Raw genomic sequence first — 18925 nt, 5'->3', positions numbered from 1 at the left:
CCATATAATGAAAAAAGAATATTCAAAATTGCTCCATATCGGTGTGTTTGGTTCTATATATTGCATGAAATTTGATGGGATTTAGAATTAGAATTCTCATTTCGAGTGTTTGGTATAATAGAATTTTAAAACGAGATCGGCATTGGTAAAATTCGATACCTAAATGAAATCTTAACAAAAAAATGAAAATATTTGATTTATTTTCATAGGATCTGAGTTATATGAACAAAATAATTTTTTTTCCTTTTCAAAACTAATTAAAATATCAATTTCTTGAAAAAACTATATATTTTCTTTATATTTATAAATCATTTTATTTTTTATATATAATAATAATGTATACAAAATAAATGAGTATTAAATATTGATAAGAAAAAAAGTAAAAAACAATAAATAAAATATTTTTCCAAAACCCAAATCTCATTTTTTATTATCCCAAACACAGTGTGAACGTTTTTTACTTGCCTCGTCTATTCACGTTTAGTCTTTGCATCGCGTAAAGCTCACGTGCGCCCCCGATGCATCCTCCGAGGAGACCTTCCATGGCAACGGTTTCGGAAGCACCACAGGTTCGTGAACGACTCCTTGAGACTCTATTTCTCTATTGAATTTCATTTTCGTGGACTTTGATTACTCGAAACAATCCATTCGTTCATTCAATCCTTCTGATTTTGAACATCACAAAGTGGGTTTATAGTTGAGCTTATTCTATTTGTAATGCCTATGAAAAGTTGTGTTTGTCTGGTTTAAAAGCATCGTTGACTTGTTCATGTTTTTTGTTGAAGCCTGATAAAATTAGGTCGTTCCAATGAGTTGTTTGCTGGTACGTGCGAGACAGATGAGTTTTTGGGTTGAATTTGCTGACAGATGATGGACCAAATTTCATAGATATAGGTATAAGAGAAGTTATAAGAGAAACTCTTTGGTAGACTTCTGATATATGAAAACAATTTGATGTCAGATATGAGTTTTGTTCTACTTGTTGGCAGGATGACCTTTGTCTTCTTTAATTTAATTTTTTTTCTTGGGATTGTGGCCTCTCTCTTTGTTTCTAGACAAGACGAAAGGCAAATTTTTGACACTACAAGTTTATGCCTTTATTACATTTGTCAACATAAAGACAATTAATCAAGGGAAGAGGAATGTGTGTGAAGGAAATATGATGGGAAACAGCTATTTACAAGTGAAGCTACTTGGACTTGAATGGAAGAGTAGAGGGTGAAGTAAAAGGAAGCAGATTTTAACAATATTTTTGGAAGGGATATCAGGGTAAATGACAGGTCTATTTCGCAGAATTATCTCAATAATTCTAAAGAACTCCACAACAAGAGTTTACCGAAAGAATCCCCCACGACAACTAGAATCTACCACAAGAAGACTACTGGAGGCAAACTTCCATAGCTAGAAGAGGAAGAACTGTACTAAAGTACAAATAGAAAGTATTTAACTAGCAGAGCTATCAACTATCTTAGGTAGAACCAACATCGACAAACATCTGGCAGAGTTTATACTGCAAGTTTGTAGCAGCTAGTTTTTTTTATTTTTTTTCTGAGATGTATACATCATCCAAGAACTAGCCGATGCCCTAAGCCAAGAAGGAATGTTGTCTAGTCAAGAGAGTTCAAAACAAAGCAACTATGAGAAGATCATTATAACTCAGAAGTGAAATTGGAATCAGAATAGAGACGAGATGCCAAAGCCATGTCCCTTCACTTCAAAACCCAGATTTAAGGAACCTCTCTGAGATTTAAGTTCAATCGATTGAAGAGCCAAATACTCAGATGATTAGAAATTTCGTAATAGATTGCATATAAACATTAAAGGATATGTTTCTATGAATGGTTGAGTGAGCTTCAGTATAATACCAAAGTGTGGTGATCTATACGAGTAATTCTAAAAGTATGGTGGTCACAAATGTAATACCGGAGTGGTGGTTTAGCTGTTTGTATTAATGCTCCGATCTATTAAATTTTTAAGAGACGGTTTACACTGTAGAAATGAAGTAATGTTCATGTCTGTGTGGGATGTAAACTGTAATCCGGGCTACTTAATTTTGTGTAATGGCAAACAATGATGTGCATGATTTTACTTCCCACCGTCTACTTTTCCATTGTCATTATCTTATCTATTTTACATTCAGTAGAGACACTTAAGTTGCGTTTGGAGACAAAATAAAATAGGATTTTGATTTGATATATATTTGGAAATTCCATGGATTTTGATTTCCTCTCCCCTTGTGTATGTTTGGTTAAAATTGGGTTGTTATTTTTTTGTCCCTAATGTTTGTGGTCAAATCCATTCTGCTCCATCTTATTTGCAATATGCCAAAAAGACACTTCAACTAATGAAATTTAGATGCATCTGATCCTTGATGTTAGTTGATTTTTAAAAACTAATGGAAGAGAAACCGAATCCCAAATAGTAGGGACTAAAACGATTTCGATTCCAATGGTTTTGGCTCCAAACAATACAGACCAAAAACTTAATTATATGTTTCGAGAAATACTCAACTTTGAAGGAAAACTAGATACATGTACTTTACGCGCTCTCTTCTGTTAAGGGGTTGAATGAGGTTAGAGGTCTCGAGATAGGGAGGAGGAAATTGGCAATATCGCATATTCAATTTGCCGATGATACTTTGTTTCTGGTTGAGACAGAGAGGCACGTAATGGCTTTAGCAAATATACTTACTTGTTTTGGGCTTAAATCAGGATTGAAAGTGAATTGGGAAAAAAGTGTTGTGTTGGGTATTAACCATCCGGAAGATGCAGTTGATGCTTTGGCTCAGGCTATTGGATGCAAAAGAAATATCTGGCCGATCAAGTACTTAGGGGTTCTTTTGGGTGGTCAACCTACGAAATTGATTTTTTGGGAACCAGTTTTATTGAAAATGGCAAGGAAATTATCTTCATGGAAAAAGGCATTTCTATCCAGGGGTGGTAGACTAACGTTGATACAGTCAGTGTTGAGCGCGATGCCATCCTACTACATGTCTTTATTCAGAGTTCCACGACGGGTGGAGAAAAATATGGAAAAACTGATGAGTGATTTTGTTGATCTTTTAGGGGTTCTAGAATCGGTTAGATTAGATATGGGTGTGGGAGATTTCAGAGTTTGGTTGGGGGATTCTACAGGTCTTTTCTTTGTCAAATCTTTTTACAACTCCTTTTTTCCATTTTGCTCTTTTCCTTGTTTCCCTTGTCATGCTAATATCTGGAAAGTACCGGTCCCTAAAAAGGTTCAAATTTTCTCGTGGATTGTGGCATTGGGAAAATTACCCACTTGTGACTCCGTGCAACGACGGTGGCCGAATTGTGTTTTATGCCCGCAATGGTGCACTTTATGTCGAAGGGAAGAAGAAAATCAGGATCATATGCTGGTTCATTGCTCCTTCTCAAAGGGTATTTGGACAAAAATTCTGCGCGAATTGGGTTTCGAATTGGTTTTTCCGCGGAGGGCAGCATAGTTGTTTGTTAACGAGCCGGAAGGAAATTGGAGCAGAAAAACGAGGATCTTCTGGTACTTGGTGGTACACTATACGCTCTGGTCTATCTGGTTCGAGAGAAATAACAGAATATTCAAAGAGGAGTCCGACGAAGTGGACCAAGTTTGGGAGAAGATCAAGTTCAGGGTGGCTAGTTGGACGACTAATATTAAAGATTTCAATCATTTGTCTGTTTCAGATTTGATTAGGGATTGGAAATTTGTATGGGCATGACAATAATAGGGTAGTCTTCTTTTGTTTGGTTGGTAATCGGTTGCGCAGATTACTCATCCGCTTAATATGTAATATTTATCCTATCAATAAAATTTAGTTTCATTTCAAAAAAAATAAATAAATAAAAATCCATGGACTTTTGGAGTACAACACAAACAAGAGGGGCCAAAATGGTAAAAGTTCCAAACAATAGTGATGGAAAAAGGACTTATCTTGTTAAACTCTAAAAAAAATTATGAATATAGAAATAAATGGATTTAAATTTGAAATTTTTTCTAAATAATCTTTATGAACTTTATGAACACGAACACTTTTCTAAACCATGTTATTTTTTTTACTAACTATAGAGTTCAATTTTATTCTATGATGAAAATTTTGAAGTTTCTTTTTGGTACTATGATATTTTTGTTGTAATAAAAAAAGTTTGAGAGTTAATAAATCATGTTAATTAGTTTTATATACAACTAAAATAACCAATTACATCGACTCTTATATAGTTATTTCATTGTACCAAGAACAAAATTAATTAAGTGAAATAAAATTATTCGACATAACATTCAAAAAGTTAATCTTATTAAAAAATAAATTATCTAATCTAAATGATCAAATATGCAACTAATAAGGCCCAAATCCTTGATGTTCATGGGTTTATGTCATCTATTTGTTAAATAACAGAAAGTCAAACTCTAATTTAAACCTACGGTGATTTATTCATTTTACAAGATAGCCCATCGAAGTGATTCTGACATGTAATTCCTTAAACACCATCAACTACAACTGAATTCGACGGTAAAAAAACCTTACGCTGCATGATGAAACTTTCATTTATTTCATCTATTTTTTTTTAAATTCATGGTATAATTCTTGGCACTGACATCTTTCTTGTTAATTTACATCAATCTCGTTGGCCATTTTTGTGATATAATTTCTCGTTAAGTTCATCAAATTTTGATGCCTTTGAATAGAAGGTCGTTGAAAATTTTCTTCTATTTTGGAACAATCTCCACCATTTGATTATTTTCCTTCTCTTGCCCAATGATGTGCCCTTTGTACTTTCAACTTTTTTCCCGGTAACTGCATCTTTTCTAAATATTCACAAACATGAACAAAATGGAAGAGATCAATCAATCAGCAGTGAAATAAGAGGTAGATGTAGAAACTTCTGATGTTTCTAAAGAATAAAACTTTCAACGACCTTTTGTTCTTCATTTATCGTCTATTAATCTTATATCCTAGAAAGATAAAAAAAACATTAAAATTTGATGAATTTAGCGAGAAATTGGATGTTTTGAATGGTTTGCTCACAAAAATCGTCAGTGCGTTTGAAATCAACTGAACAAAATAGATGCCAATGTCAAGAATTATGCTCTGAACTTAAAAGGATGGGGGTAGATGGATGTTTCATTCTGTGCAGCTTTATCTTTCTTCCATCAAATCCAGTTACAATTGATTATGGAGAATTTAAGTTTCAATTTTTTAGCAAATAAATTACAGGCAAATAAATTGTATCGCATCGATATTGTTTAGGGTTCAAACCAAATCATGAAGACTTATGGCACATTAAATGAATCCTTTTGTCCTTGTTATCCAAATTGTTTGAGTTCTGAAAAATGCAATATCTATTATATGATAAACGAAGTACTGTAAGATACATTTCCTCTGTACAAAGCTTGAATTTGAGAACTTTGATTATTGTTCATGCGACATTCATGAATACCTGATGGAATTAGGTAGCACGTGATTTTGTTATCCAAGTAGTGTGGATTCCGAAAAAAGAGATATCTATTATATGATGAATAAAGTAAGCTACATTTCCTCCGTACAAAGCTTCGATTTGATAAGGAGAGAAATGTGATTATTGTTCATGTGACATTCATGAATACCTAATGGAATTAGGTACTGCGTGTGCAGTTTAGGGAAGCCATGATTTAGGTCGTGCTCTGCTAAATGGTTTTCCCTTCATCATGAGCAAGCTGAATGACATGTTTTCTAGTTGTCAGATTTTCAGATTTCCTATCGGTGTTCATACTTCATAGAGAGAGCCGACTTTAATGGTTGATTTACTTCTAATTTTAGATTGACATTTCACGACGATGACAGAAGCATTTTTTGTTGTTTTTGAAATGGCCCACCTAATTGCCCTTTCTCAGCGGACAAGTTCAATTTATATAGCTTAGCTGTTCTAGGTGCATAATCTACTGTGGGTGCAAGAGTCTATATTTTTCCTACTTTCTCTTATCTTTGTTCATCATCATGAATTTGCACCTTGAGAATATCTTACCCACATGTATGTGACTATCAATTTTTTCTTTAGTGTTTATTGCTTCATTACTCATGGGTTATAGGTATCAGTAATTTTACTAGTCGAATGCATCTTTTAATCTGCTTCTTGTTTGTTGCTCGAAGTTTAATAGTCCATGCCTATCACATCATAATTATTTTGGCTTGATGGAGTTTGTCATAATTTTTAGTATTGGATCTCTATTCATTTCATGATATTATATCTGCATCTCAACTGACAAAATGTTTATTTGAAGGTGAATTTGCCAGATGGAGTTACACCTTTTATGCATATCACTCAAAATGAATTTTTTGGCCAAAAGTAAGATAACATCCTTTATATTCCTCACTGAAGGTGTTATTGAATATGTCCCTCAATCCATCTGCATAGAATGCTAAATGATATTCTATTGTTATGTTTGCCAAATCTCATTTTATGGTTTAGCTAACTTGGCGGTTGGGAAATAAATGTCACTTTCGTGTCTGTATTTTTTTTCAAATTATATTTATTTCTTTGTGAATATAGGATAAAATGATTCCCTAAATCCTCTTTAAATGGCTCGAAGGAATTATTATCGCGGTTATAGACGTTCGATTTTTACTGTGTAAGTGCATGTCGATACTACATCTTATCATATATTTTATCATAACATATTGTCACTCCTTTCTGGAATTTTATCAATATCAATATTGTTACCACCGTATCCGCATGTATCTAGATTAATCAAGTTCACAAATTATAGATGCCAATGCTTATAAATGTGAATCCCAGGACATCTTCAGGATACCATCAATAATGGAAAATGAATCAATATTTGTGGAACTATTTTTTTTATTGCAAACGAAATTTTATTAGAATAAGAGAACAAACTACAATTAAGCGGTTGAGAAATCCGCAAACAAATCACAAAGAAAGAAAACTACTACACCGTCATCAATAGCATACAAATTTCTAATCCCTCACTACCTCTTGAAATAAAGAGGTGGTTAAACTCTGACAACTTTGTCGTCCAACTCGCGACTCTGAATTTTATCTTCTCCCAAAACTCATCTCTAGACTCGGCTATGTCTATGAAAATTCTTTTGTTCCGCTCCAACCAAATTGACGAAAATAAACAATGAACTACCAAATACCAAAACACATAGTTCTCCTCCCGGTAAGTATACCCGGCTCCAAAAGAAACATGTCCCGCACCTTCATGGAAAGATCCATTCGAAACCCAATTCCTGAAATACTTTGATCCAAATTCCGCTCGTGAACGGACAATGCAAAAGTAGATGGTCTTGATCCTCCTCTTTGTTCCGGCATAGGCTACACCAGTGCGGACTAAAGCACATATAGGCCATCATTTCTGTAACGAATTGCAAGTTGGCAATTTTCCCAAAGCCACAATCTCCGAGAAAACTTGAATCTTATATGGTATAGGTACTTTCCAGATATTAGTGTAGTACGAGAAAAAGGGAAGTTGCTGATCGAAAAAAAGGAGTCATAAAAAGAACCAACATAAAAAAGCCCTGAAGAATCCCCCAACCAAACCCTAAAATCCTCCATGCCCAACTCCAAATGAAATGTATCTAAAACCCCTAATAGAGTGCTGAACTCAACAATTTTGACCTAATTTAAAGCTCTTCTGAAACGTACATCCCAGTCAAAGTTGGTGTTAACCGGGAGGTCCACGACATTGATGAAATTGCTAACAGGTTTGTTAAGAATCGTGGAGATCTGAAACAGAGATGGAAAACGCTCTTTGAACGACGAAGCCCCTCCAATGATCCTCCCAAAAAGAAAGAGATTCCCCCCTTTAAGAATTGCCCTAATTAACAGATGAAAAGCAGGGTAAGAATGAGATAAATTTCCAAGGGCTTCTAAAAATCGTGTTCCTAGCTGTGACGAACCGTGTCTTAAAATACTACTACTTTAAAATTTGCTAAAAAAATTAAAATTTTCTTATTAAATAATTTGTTATAAATATAATTTGTAAAATAAATCACGGTCACCACTCGTACTAAAAATGAAGTTAATATTAAACCTCTATCATTTGAAAACCACAACCCAAAATCCAAGTTAAAAACATCCACCAACTTTGAAAAATCCAACATAATACAAAAAGTCTTAACTTACTAGTCACCAGTACTAAGGCATAAAATTGAAGAAAATAGTTTTAAACGTGCATAATTAAAATTCTCGTGAACTACAAGGTCCTCGGGTTTGCACTGCCTCTAGTCCGAGCCTGATCACTGCTCACCGCCTCCTCAACTACATCTACATCGATCAAGTCTAGCGAGCCTAATGACTCAGCATGTATAAACCTTAAATAACAAGTAATACGTAATAAAAATTCATGCAATTTAAACATAGTTCGTACATAGCATAATATAAGCATAATTATGTATAACGCGACTTTCCTGCATAAACAATTTCATAAAATCATATTTTCATACTCGTCATAATAATCGCGATCGTAAATTATTTTGCTTAGACTTCTGTTCAATGCAAGTGGCCCATAACATTAATCGTTTGATCAAACTAAACCACAGTACTGGTCCGACAGAGATCACTACAGCCCTTGGACTGGATGTCCGCTCCTTAACATAACATAATTCCTCTGAAGAGGTTGAAGAGGTCTCTGGACACGGTCTCCTGGCTTCCAAACCCGTAACGTAATTTGGCACAAGACAAATCGCATATCTCAAAAATAATTATTTTGCACGTGATACATATTTACGAACATCGTGAACTTCGTTAAAACGCCCTTGACATGCTGCCAAAACTTCAATATTTAACTAACCAAACATAGCCCCGAAGATGCACTCGGACCCTAGTTCGAGTCCCGAGTCTTTCGGTATGTCGTGAGCTATTTTAATTAGTTCGGGACCCGTACGATTCCCGAACTAATTAAAATAGCTCAGGACATGCCAAAAGACTCGGGACTCGAACCATACTTAACCAACATCCTAACCTCCTGTCCAAGACCCTAAACCAGCCCTGAACCATGACCAAGACCCAATAAAACGTGAGCAACAGCCTCTTGAAGAAACAGCCCAAGGAAACGCAATATGGCACAAATACGCTTCTCACGACTCCACGCCTAAACCAACGCGAACCGAACCCGGACCAGGCCCTAGACTCGACCCTTAGACATCCTACATGACCCTGGTTAAGCCATTTATAGCCCAGACCCGCAGCCCAAGCCCCCAAACATGCCAAAGTAGTGAGCCTCCCTATGCATGACTCTCCTTCGGCACAGCGTCCATGTTTCTGGTTCCAGCCTTCTACTCGACCAACCAGCCCATGAACCACCCTAACTAGTCTCATCCTATGACCCTTAGAGACTGCCTAAGCCATAGCCACACGCCCTATCCCAGTCATGCCCTGATCCGCAACACCTGAAGCCAAGAACCGGCATCTGCACACAGCTGTGATCCCCAAGGCTTCTTACTGTAACAGGCCACTTCTAGCCCTTACCAAATCACTTAACTATGTCTAAACACATCCCCTATCACAGCCATACACGGCAGCAATGTCCCAGGAGCCCAGCCGAAGCACACGCCACAAAATTTGGAATACGTGAGTTCCACGCTTCAAGTTTTCAGAAACGGTTTCGAATTGTTTTGAACCCAAGTTTGCATATAACCAATGAATTTTCATGCATAATTTGTATCAAAATACATAATATAACAAGATCGATGCGTAAAGAGGGATTAAAACATGCCTTTGCATTTTTAAACGCTCGAACCGTCGAATATCGTTGCGGGAAGTTGGTGGGCGATCGGAGCGACGTTTCTGTTGGTTTTCTTGCGTAAAAGGGACGTGAATCAACTGCGCTACGTGTGGGTGAGTGATCGGTGATGATAGGACTGAGAAAAAAGTAGACTGAGAAAAAAGTAAAAATCCTAGGCTCCAAAGCTTGCAAAGTTCACGGCTGTTTTGTGTGTGTTCTTGGTGTAAAGTGGCGTGAGATATGTGCTTGTGCGTGATTTGTATAATTACGTGAGTTTGAGGGTTGTTTATGTATATTAAAACTCTAATCAATAATTTAAACAAACACTAAATAATAAAAATCTTACTCTTTAATTTAAAAAGTTTAAGTGCCAAATTTAAACATGATTAAATCTCCTATTTTTTGTAAATTGTTAAATAAAATACTTAAAATCCTAATTTAACTTAAATACTAATTAAATAAATTAATTATGGCATAAAAATCATTATAAAATATTTTACCCCAAATTTAAGGAATAAATCCTTAAGTTTTAAATTAGCATTTTTAAACGCTTAAAATCTTATAAATCGCCTTATAAATTAATTTAGACTTTAAATATTAAAATTCGTAAGTCATTTAAAATAATTAATTTTTTTGGCTTAAAATAAAATATAACCTTCAATTTTTGCACCTTAATCTTCTCCGGTCCCCTTTCCCTGGTCCGACATCGAATATTCGTCTGAAAAGTTAAAACTCGTGAAAACATTTTAAATTGTATAAACATGAGCATATAAACATTTAAATGATTTCATCATGTATCATGCACTATTTAAATCATTAATTAATTAAATTAAATTTTATAATTATGCATGGGGTTTACGTGTACTGGTTTTTGGACACTACACTAGCCAACCTCACGTCCCACTCATTTTTTTGTTGACCATAAATGCTCTCGGTAACTTTTTTCCATAAGGAATCCCTTTCAAATTAACATCTCCACCAACATTTCCCTAAAAGTGTCTTATTCCTCGAACAAATATTCCTCAAGCTCAGACCCCCCTTATCTTTTGGTTTACAAACTTGATCCCATGCAACTACATGACTATGCACCTCCTCATCGGCTCCGTCCCACAGAAAGTCCCTCATTAATTTTCCATCATTTTTGCCACCCAAATTGGCACTTTAAAGAAGACATGAAATACATTGGCATTGCACTTAACACCGACTTTATCAATGTTAGGCGACCTCTCCTTGATAGAAACACCTTTTTCCAGCTTGATAGTTTCTTAGACATCTTGGAAAACACGGGTTCCCAAAAATCAAAATTCCTAGGATTGCCACTCAACGGTGCCCCTAGATATTTAATTGGCCACTTCTCTTTTTTACACCCAATTGCTGAAGCCAAACTTTCGACCTTTACTTCCGAACAATTTAATCCCAACAAAACGCTTTTTTCCAAATTAATCTTTAGTTCCGATTTCGGACTGAAAGAATTGAGTATTTCCACCAAAGCAAGCAGAATCCTCTCAGATTTGACAAAAAACAAAGCATCATCCTGAATTGGATGTGAAAGATTTCTATTTTATCTCACCCTACTTCCAGCCCCCTTACTTAATTCACGACCTTAGCCTTGTCTAACAAACGCCCCAATCCATCTATCACTAGATTAAAAAAGAAAGAGGATAATGGGGCCCATTGCCTAAGACCTCGCTCCCCTTTAAATTTGCCCCATGGCCTTCCATTAATAAAAATTGAAAAAGAGACATTTGATATACAGCCCTTAGTTCACTCTCCTTCTAACACCAAGTTCTTTCTTTTGAAGCACAAAGTCCAGGAATCTCCAGTCCACGTTATCGTACGCTTTTTCCAAATCAACTTTGAGCACCCACCCACCCTTTTTTTTTCCCGTCTACATTCCTATACTATTTCATTCGCGACAAGAGAACAATCTAGAATCTGTCTCTCTTGAATAAATGCACACCGGTTTTCCGCTATTGTATTGCTCAAGACTTTCTTCAACCTGTTGATTATAACTTTAGCCAAGATCTTGTATATGCTCGTTATTAGGCTAAATGGTCTAAAATCTTTAACCTTGACCACTTCTTGTTTCTTTGGGATCAGACAAATGTAAATTTCATTGGTGATGCCGTGCCTCCTTCGAAGAATTCGGCAAACACCTTCACTAAATCCGCTTTGACCGTATCCCAACACTTTTGATAGAAAGCCTAGGTAAACCCATCCGGTCCTGGAGCTTTTATTCCATCACTTTCAAACACTGTTTTTTAATCTCTTCCTCAGAAAACGGAATCTCTAACTCCTCTGCTTCCAGCCTATCTAAGGGCTCCACTCCAACCCGTCGAACCCCTCCCATCACCATCCGATTTCCTATAAAGATTCTTGTAAAAACCGATAATGATATCTCCAATTTGGCTCTCCTCCGTAACCACGGACCCATCCTGCAATTCCACTTTATCTATCATTGACCTATTCTTTCGATTATTCAGTAAGACATGGAAAAATTTGGAATTCTAATCCTTTTTCCTCAACCATCACACTTTTGCTTTTTGACTTTCCATTTGGAATCTTCTAAACGATATGACTTTCAGTTCACACCTCGCTGCCCTTCTTTCCTCGTTAAGAAAATCCGACCAATTTCCCTCTGCTTCTAAATCATCCAACTGTTTAATTATGTTTACCAACTCCGTGTATTTAACACCCACGTCTCCAAAGAGCTTTTATTCCATTTCGAAACCTCAATTTTTATTCCTTTGAGTTTCTTCATAAACTTATACCCTTCCCATCCCTGACTAACCCCAGTTTTCCACTAGGACAAAACTTAGTCTTTAAAGGTTTAATCAGACAAACAAGCATTCTCAAATCTGAAAAGAGACTTAGCAGAATCAAACAACACTGGATAATGATCAGAAGTAGTTCGGGGTAGCACCGTTTGTCTGAAACTGAGGAAATGTCCATCCATACCCCTGAGAACAGGTATCTGTCTAAACGGCAACAAATCGGATTAGCCCTGAAGTTAGAGCACGTGTACTTTGCGTTCAATAAAGTGGGTCATCCAGTTCCAATTCCCCAATCAAATTGTCAAAACACGAGCTATTCATCTTTTCGCCCGAGTTTCTTACCACATTAAAGTCTCCTCCCAAGCACCAGTTGTCACCGCAAATTGATTTCAAGCCTGCCAGTTCGTCCCGAAAGAGTTCTCTAGGCTTACATGGTCCGTAAATAGCTGAGAACCACCATTTGATATCATCTTTCCAAATGATATCTATCGAGACTGAAATTTCCCCTATCAAATTATCAATGACCACCACCACACTAGGATCTCACATTACTAAAATTCCCTCTGATCTTCCTAATGCCGGTAAGAATATCCAATCAACAAATCTTGTCTTACACAAACTTGCAACGAATCGATTATCCACCGTCAGTTTGTTGATTTCTAGAAGCACCATGATATCCGGTTTTTCCTTGCGTAAAACAGTACGAACTAGCTCCCGCCTTCTTGCTGCCCCTCCAACCCTAATGTTCCAAGAGCATATTTTCATATCAAGCATTTGGACCCTTCGAAGTCGACCCTTCGAAGTGAAACTATTGTTAGCAATAAACCCTCGAAGAGACACACGAGGCTTTTTACACTATCCTCCAGTCTTCTTATGCTCTCTCCTTAAGCTCCACAGCTGCAATCTACCTCCTTGACAATGAACAACTTAATATGAGGGTCAAAGCTCAAAACTTATTTAGTCACTTACTGCAAATACCAATAAGACTTTAATAACAAATATGCATGCAAGGCAATATGATGCATGTAATGATCGATGAAATACAGGTGAAGAACAATATGGTGAAAAAACTCATTTGCTTCACACTATTGTGGTCCTTGTCATGTCTTATAATGTTTATCATCCCATTCGAGCTAGTTACATGCAACTACAACACCTGTGACAATACTGCCACCGAATGCACAAAAGTGCCTATAATAGTCTTATTTTTCCCATCTTTCATTTATTAATGCACAGATGTGTTCACAACAGCAGTACAGTACGACACCGCCATTCAGTAGCGGGTCGCAATAAATTTTAAAGTCCCTGGCACAGTATACATTTATGGTGTGTATACATAACATAAATGTGATATCTTGTACAATTCACTACTCCGAAGAACTTAAATAGTACATTCACTTTATCACTAAATCTCAACGTAGTCCAAATGAAAAGATAGTGTTATGAAATGTAAGAGAATATTTGAGTGAAATCTTGAGTGTACGTGTAGTTTGAGGAAATGAACACACGTATTTATAGACTCAAAAAAAGCATTTCAAAAGTGATTCAAGAATGTAGAGAACCATGAATAACATAGCTTCCTAAATCTTACAGTAGTGCAATACTAGACTAGTGCCTAGGCACATTGGCATCTTGTCACATCAATACACATTTAAATCCTTGTTACCTCTGTTATCCAGTAGCATCATATCTTGAATTGAATAAGTCCCTTTTAAGTCCACAGTTTGCTCTACAATACCGATAATGCAATTACTGATTGCCGATATGATACACTTGTACAACATTTCAATCAAACAAAGGGGGATTTTCCTTGATATGACAAACATATTATAATAATTTGAGAGCATGCTTAACTCTGTTAATTGCCAGTAATTCTCGAGCACCCAGTTGCTACAGAACACTATGATAAAACAATAATTCACATAATTACTACGACACCACTGGTTCGTATAATAAAAAATTTCAAGTTTTCACACTTCAATTACTTTAGCAATTCAACTTTCCATCCAAAAAACTTTTTATGGCTCGGGCAAAGTTAAAAATGTTTTTTACTTGATCAGTCATGATAAAGTGATATGGATATAAAAATCAAGCCTCAAAAAACAAATGAGAGTCCACCAGAGGTTCTAACATTACAACAGATTTAACCTATATTTAAAAAATAAACTACTACACGAGTCCACATCCCTAGACCTTGATTCCTATGATTGAACTTTAAACACCTCAAGATCACATAAAACATACCATTCTAGTTCACTTCCAACACGAGTTGCCTCTTGGGCTCTTTTCATATTCACAAAATTGTATTGCTGGGGTATCCTTGTAATCAGTAAATTTGCTCATGCCTTCAAAGGTCAATTAATTCCAGTGTATGTCCAATGCATATTAATTCATGATGATCCCAGTATGTTATTGTCATGAGTTCCGGGCCATGTATTGCCCCAGGGTAACAATTTTAGAAGGACATCACATACTAAAGGTTTACTTGTGGGAAATTTAAATCTGCAGGATCTTAGTTGTTCAATTTCACACGGCTCTTCCTTTTATAAACTAGTTGGCTATTGTTTGAATGAAGAGATTATCTCATGTGCAGATAACCCGTTCATTCGGGAATCTTATCTTTTCAGACTTATTCCTACCAAGAATAAGTGACTGTTTGTATTTATAGCCAATGAATTGGAATAAAGTTGCAGCTTGAATTCATCTCAAACAATTGCTTTACAGATCACGAGATTCTCTCAGACGAGCCTAAAAAATTTATCATCGAAACGATGACTTTTATATTAATAGACCCATACCAGATCCATAACTCGTGAATGTTATCGCCCCGAGTTATGGATCTCGTTATGGGGCGGTTGATGTGTTTATGGTGGAAATTGAGGCTCGATAAAAACTTACGATATGAAACCATTCAAAGCTTATTAATGAAAATTTCTCAATCTTTTAGCTAAAATGTTTTTTCATAAAATTCTTCGATTGATCTTTTATTCCAAATAAGCACCTTATAGATAAAAGAAACCTCCCAAAATCTCCAACTAAAGATAAACACTTGTGCTAATCCTGGCCTTTATCCCATTTTATAGAATGCATGCACTATTGGCAGCAATCTTTTGTTTGAAAATTAAACAAATAATAAATTGTAAACTAGTCCTAGAAAATCAAGTAAACGAGAGTTCAGACTCTCTCACCATTATCCTTCAATTTCCTATGAATGATTTTATTGGGCTGGACATCTGGGTCGCATCAGCGATCACAACTTCACTCCTTTCCCGGAGATTGTGTTTGTGCGCACACACGAAAGAGGGGACCCACTCGCTCATGGTGGAAGCATCGTTCCATGATGCCTCTACTAGAGACGATCTTTCCAAATGCTCTAGAACTTCATTCCAGGCTCTGTGTACTCATGTTCAAAATAACTTGTGGAATGGGACAAAATACGTCTTCTTGACTCAAGGACATCGTGGGGCTGCTGCCTAGTTCTCCTTGATATCCTTCTTCCGAGTGCATGGTTGACAAACATTTGGATATCACCTCTAACTGATCAAGAAGAGTTTATTTTCGTTTCTAGGCGGCTGCTTTGTCACTTAATACATTTTCATAAAGGCTTTAAAATTTTACTGAAATACCTGGCTTTGTGCCAATTTGTTATAGTCCCGAGTTATGGATCGCGTTATGTGGTGGTTTTCATAGTTGTCAAGGGCTCAAAGTGCACCGAGGAGCACAAGGAGGGCCATGGAGTTTGAGACGCGAGGTTACGTTTTTTAATTTTTTTTAAAATATATTAATCTTAGAATAAATATATTAAATATGAAATAATTAGGTTACTTTCAAACAAAAAATAATTAATAAGTTCATAGTTATTAGTGACATTATTAAAATTCTTCAATCATCCAAATCTAGTTCATCTTCTTCCATCAAATCATCACAGTCCCCATAACTTTCAGGCTTGTATTCTTCTTGCTCTTCATCATTTTGTTGATCAATATTAATTTTTCTCCTCTTCATCCAAAAGATGTGAAATCGGTCTTTCTAGTTGTTTTAGATGTTGACGTTCTCACCTCATTCTTGTGTTCAGAGCTCTTGTCTTTTGATTCAGGCATTGGGGCGTTGGGTTGCTAGGGTTTGGGTTTGAGTTTTTTGTTTTAAACAAGTACTTAAAAAAAATTCACTCAGGCGCGCTTACTTCCGAGGCTAGTCCAGGCAAGGACTTGGGCTCGCCTTAATGAATCGCTTCGCCTGGGAGTCCAGGCACAGATTCCTCGCCTGGTGGCGCTTTAAGGCGAGAGGCGCTCGCCTTTGACAACTATGTTGGTTATTAATAGGTTTATGGTGGAAATTGAGGCAAGTTTTGAGAGAGAACCTCACAATCTCTTAGACAATTCGAGGTTCATTATAAGAACCTCTCATTATTTTATGCAAAATGGTTCTCATAAAATTCTTTGATTGATTGCCTCATAAATGAAAGAGTCCTTCCAAACTTTTCTATTAAAAGATAAACTCAAATCCTAACCATATAATACATCTCCTAATCGTAGCATTTATCCCATGTTTGTGGATCATACGAGACATTGACAATGATCTTTTGTTGAAAAATAAACAAATAGATATGTAGTAAACTAGAGTCCTACATAATTAAATAAACTAGAGTCTTGAAAATCAAGTAAATGAGAGTTCTAAAAAATTAAGTAAACCAGATCCTCTATATGTAATCCTTAAAACCCTAATATGCTATATTCTAATCCATAGTGGTTTCATGGGGGATACGTATCGATATAGTACTACCAACACCAGCAATATCCGACAGACCCTTTCTTAGTGAAGCTTATTATGATCTAATTATGACTTCAGGGTATTACACTCGCGGAAGTTTTTTAGACTTTTTTTTGTCATCGTCTTCGAAGAAGATCAAATCGTTAATGATTTTGGTTGTTTTCTTCATTTCCTTCTTAGGCTCTTGATTTGTCGCTAGCTTTGCATTATTTCTTTCTTTCCTTTATAATGATCTGTCTATCATTTTCCAAGTTAGTTGATCTATGTTAACAATATTTCATCAATAATAAATATCAAGTCAACCAAAGTAATATTACACCAGCACCAAAAGCATCCCAATTTCTTCGACGCTACACAATTTTCCAGAGTTTATGCATGGCATCCTTAAGCTTTTGTGACATGGTATCCTCCCTGCCTACTAGTGTCCTTCAGTTTCATCCCTTGTAATGTTTTTTGTTTTGATATCTACTGGTTGCTTATTTTATAAGACTGGTTTGACTTGCGTTAGTCACATGTTGAACTGTACTTTTATGAAGCATACTTCTATCTATATATATTAATTATTTATGGACATCCTATAAGAACTGATTAGTTTCTTTTTAATTTTATTTATTACAGATACAAAAAACTTAAAGAGGAGGATATTTCCATTTGTGAATGCCACTATGATGCCTTTAATACAGAAAGTGCATGTGGAGAAAACTGTCTGAATGTACTAACAAACACAGAGTGCACACCTGGCTACTGTCCATGTGTGGAATATTGCAGAAATCAGGTAGCGTAAATTATATTACCCTCTGTCTTTTTTAGGGTCAGAAAATACCAAGTGAAAGAAGGGTATTCATAGAATTGGCTGAATGCTAGTACATGAATCACCTGCTTAGAATATTTTAAGTGTTTCTTGAATCTGTTTCCTGATATTTAATAATATCCTTTGTCGATATTCTCAGACTTTATGGTTAGTTTTGTTATTTTATCCAGAGGTTTCCCAAATTTCTAGAGCATGTGAAAGGTGAATCCTAGGGCTGGGTCAAGTTATGTTATGCTGATTCAAGAATCGTGCAATCTGCGTTACAAAAGCTAAAGAGATCGTTGATGGTGGGGGTTTATTTTGTTTTAAATAGATAGTGTTGGGTAAGGCGTGCATGAATGAGAGTAGTGCTGGGAGATGTGACTTTTTGGGAAGTTCTCGTGCGTTAAGCTGCTGTCATTGCGTCGCTTGATCAGGTTGGCTAGGTAGGCCGTAAAAGAGTGACATCAGATCTTAACGGGAATATTGTATATGCTGGGGACAGGGTCGGTGATAGATAAAAGGTAAGACTGATCTTCAAGTGATATGTGACAACACCAACAGATAGACATGCACCTCCTCAGACTCATAGGCCTAACAGCCTGACCCATTAGCATCCAAGTAGGTGCACTCTGTGCTGCCACAAGTATAAGTAAATTAAGTTGCGTATTTACTAAAAGCTATAACTTTTGGCCTAGTGGTAAGCGCTTAATTCTAACAATTGATATCAAAGCCATAAGATTTTTATAACGCAGTTGACCATGTGAAAGAGTAACAACATTTGGGTTGATAAACCCTCTACTTTTCATACCATACAAATCATGATTCTGCCTGGGATTCTAACCTGACATCCATCTATTGAAGAAGCGGC

At 36.1% G+C, this 18925-nt stretch overlaps 1 protein-coding gene across 1 annotated transcript in view; it reads left to right on the top strand.

Moving 5' to 3' along the window:
* Nucleotides 1-433: 433 nt before the first annotated feature.
* Nucleotides 434-18925, top strand: part of LOC142547493 (histone-lysine N-methyltransferase ASHH1) — a 39332-nt gene continuing 20840 nt past the window's right edge. The window contains exons 1-3 of the mRNA XM_075655820.1: nt 434-569; nt 6256-6320; nt 17883-18039. Of these exons, the coding sequence (XP_075511935.1) occupies nt 519-569; nt 6256-6320; nt 17883-18039 (273 nt within the window). The 5' untranslated portion in view covers nt 434-518. The remainder of the gene's footprint in view (nt 570-6255; nt 6321-17882; nt 18040-18925) is intronic.

Source organism: Primulina tabacum, chromosome 5 (assembly GCF_025594145.1).
Source record: "Primulina tabacum isolate GXHZ01 chromosome 5, ASM2559414v2, whole genome shotgun sequence".
Classification (NCBI taxonomy): Eukaryota; Viridiplantae; Streptophyta; class Magnoliopsida; order Lamiales; family Gesneriaceae; genus Primulina; species Primulina tabacum.
Note: the sequence above shows the minus strand (reverse complement) of the source record. Positions and strands in the feature narration are given on the sequence as shown.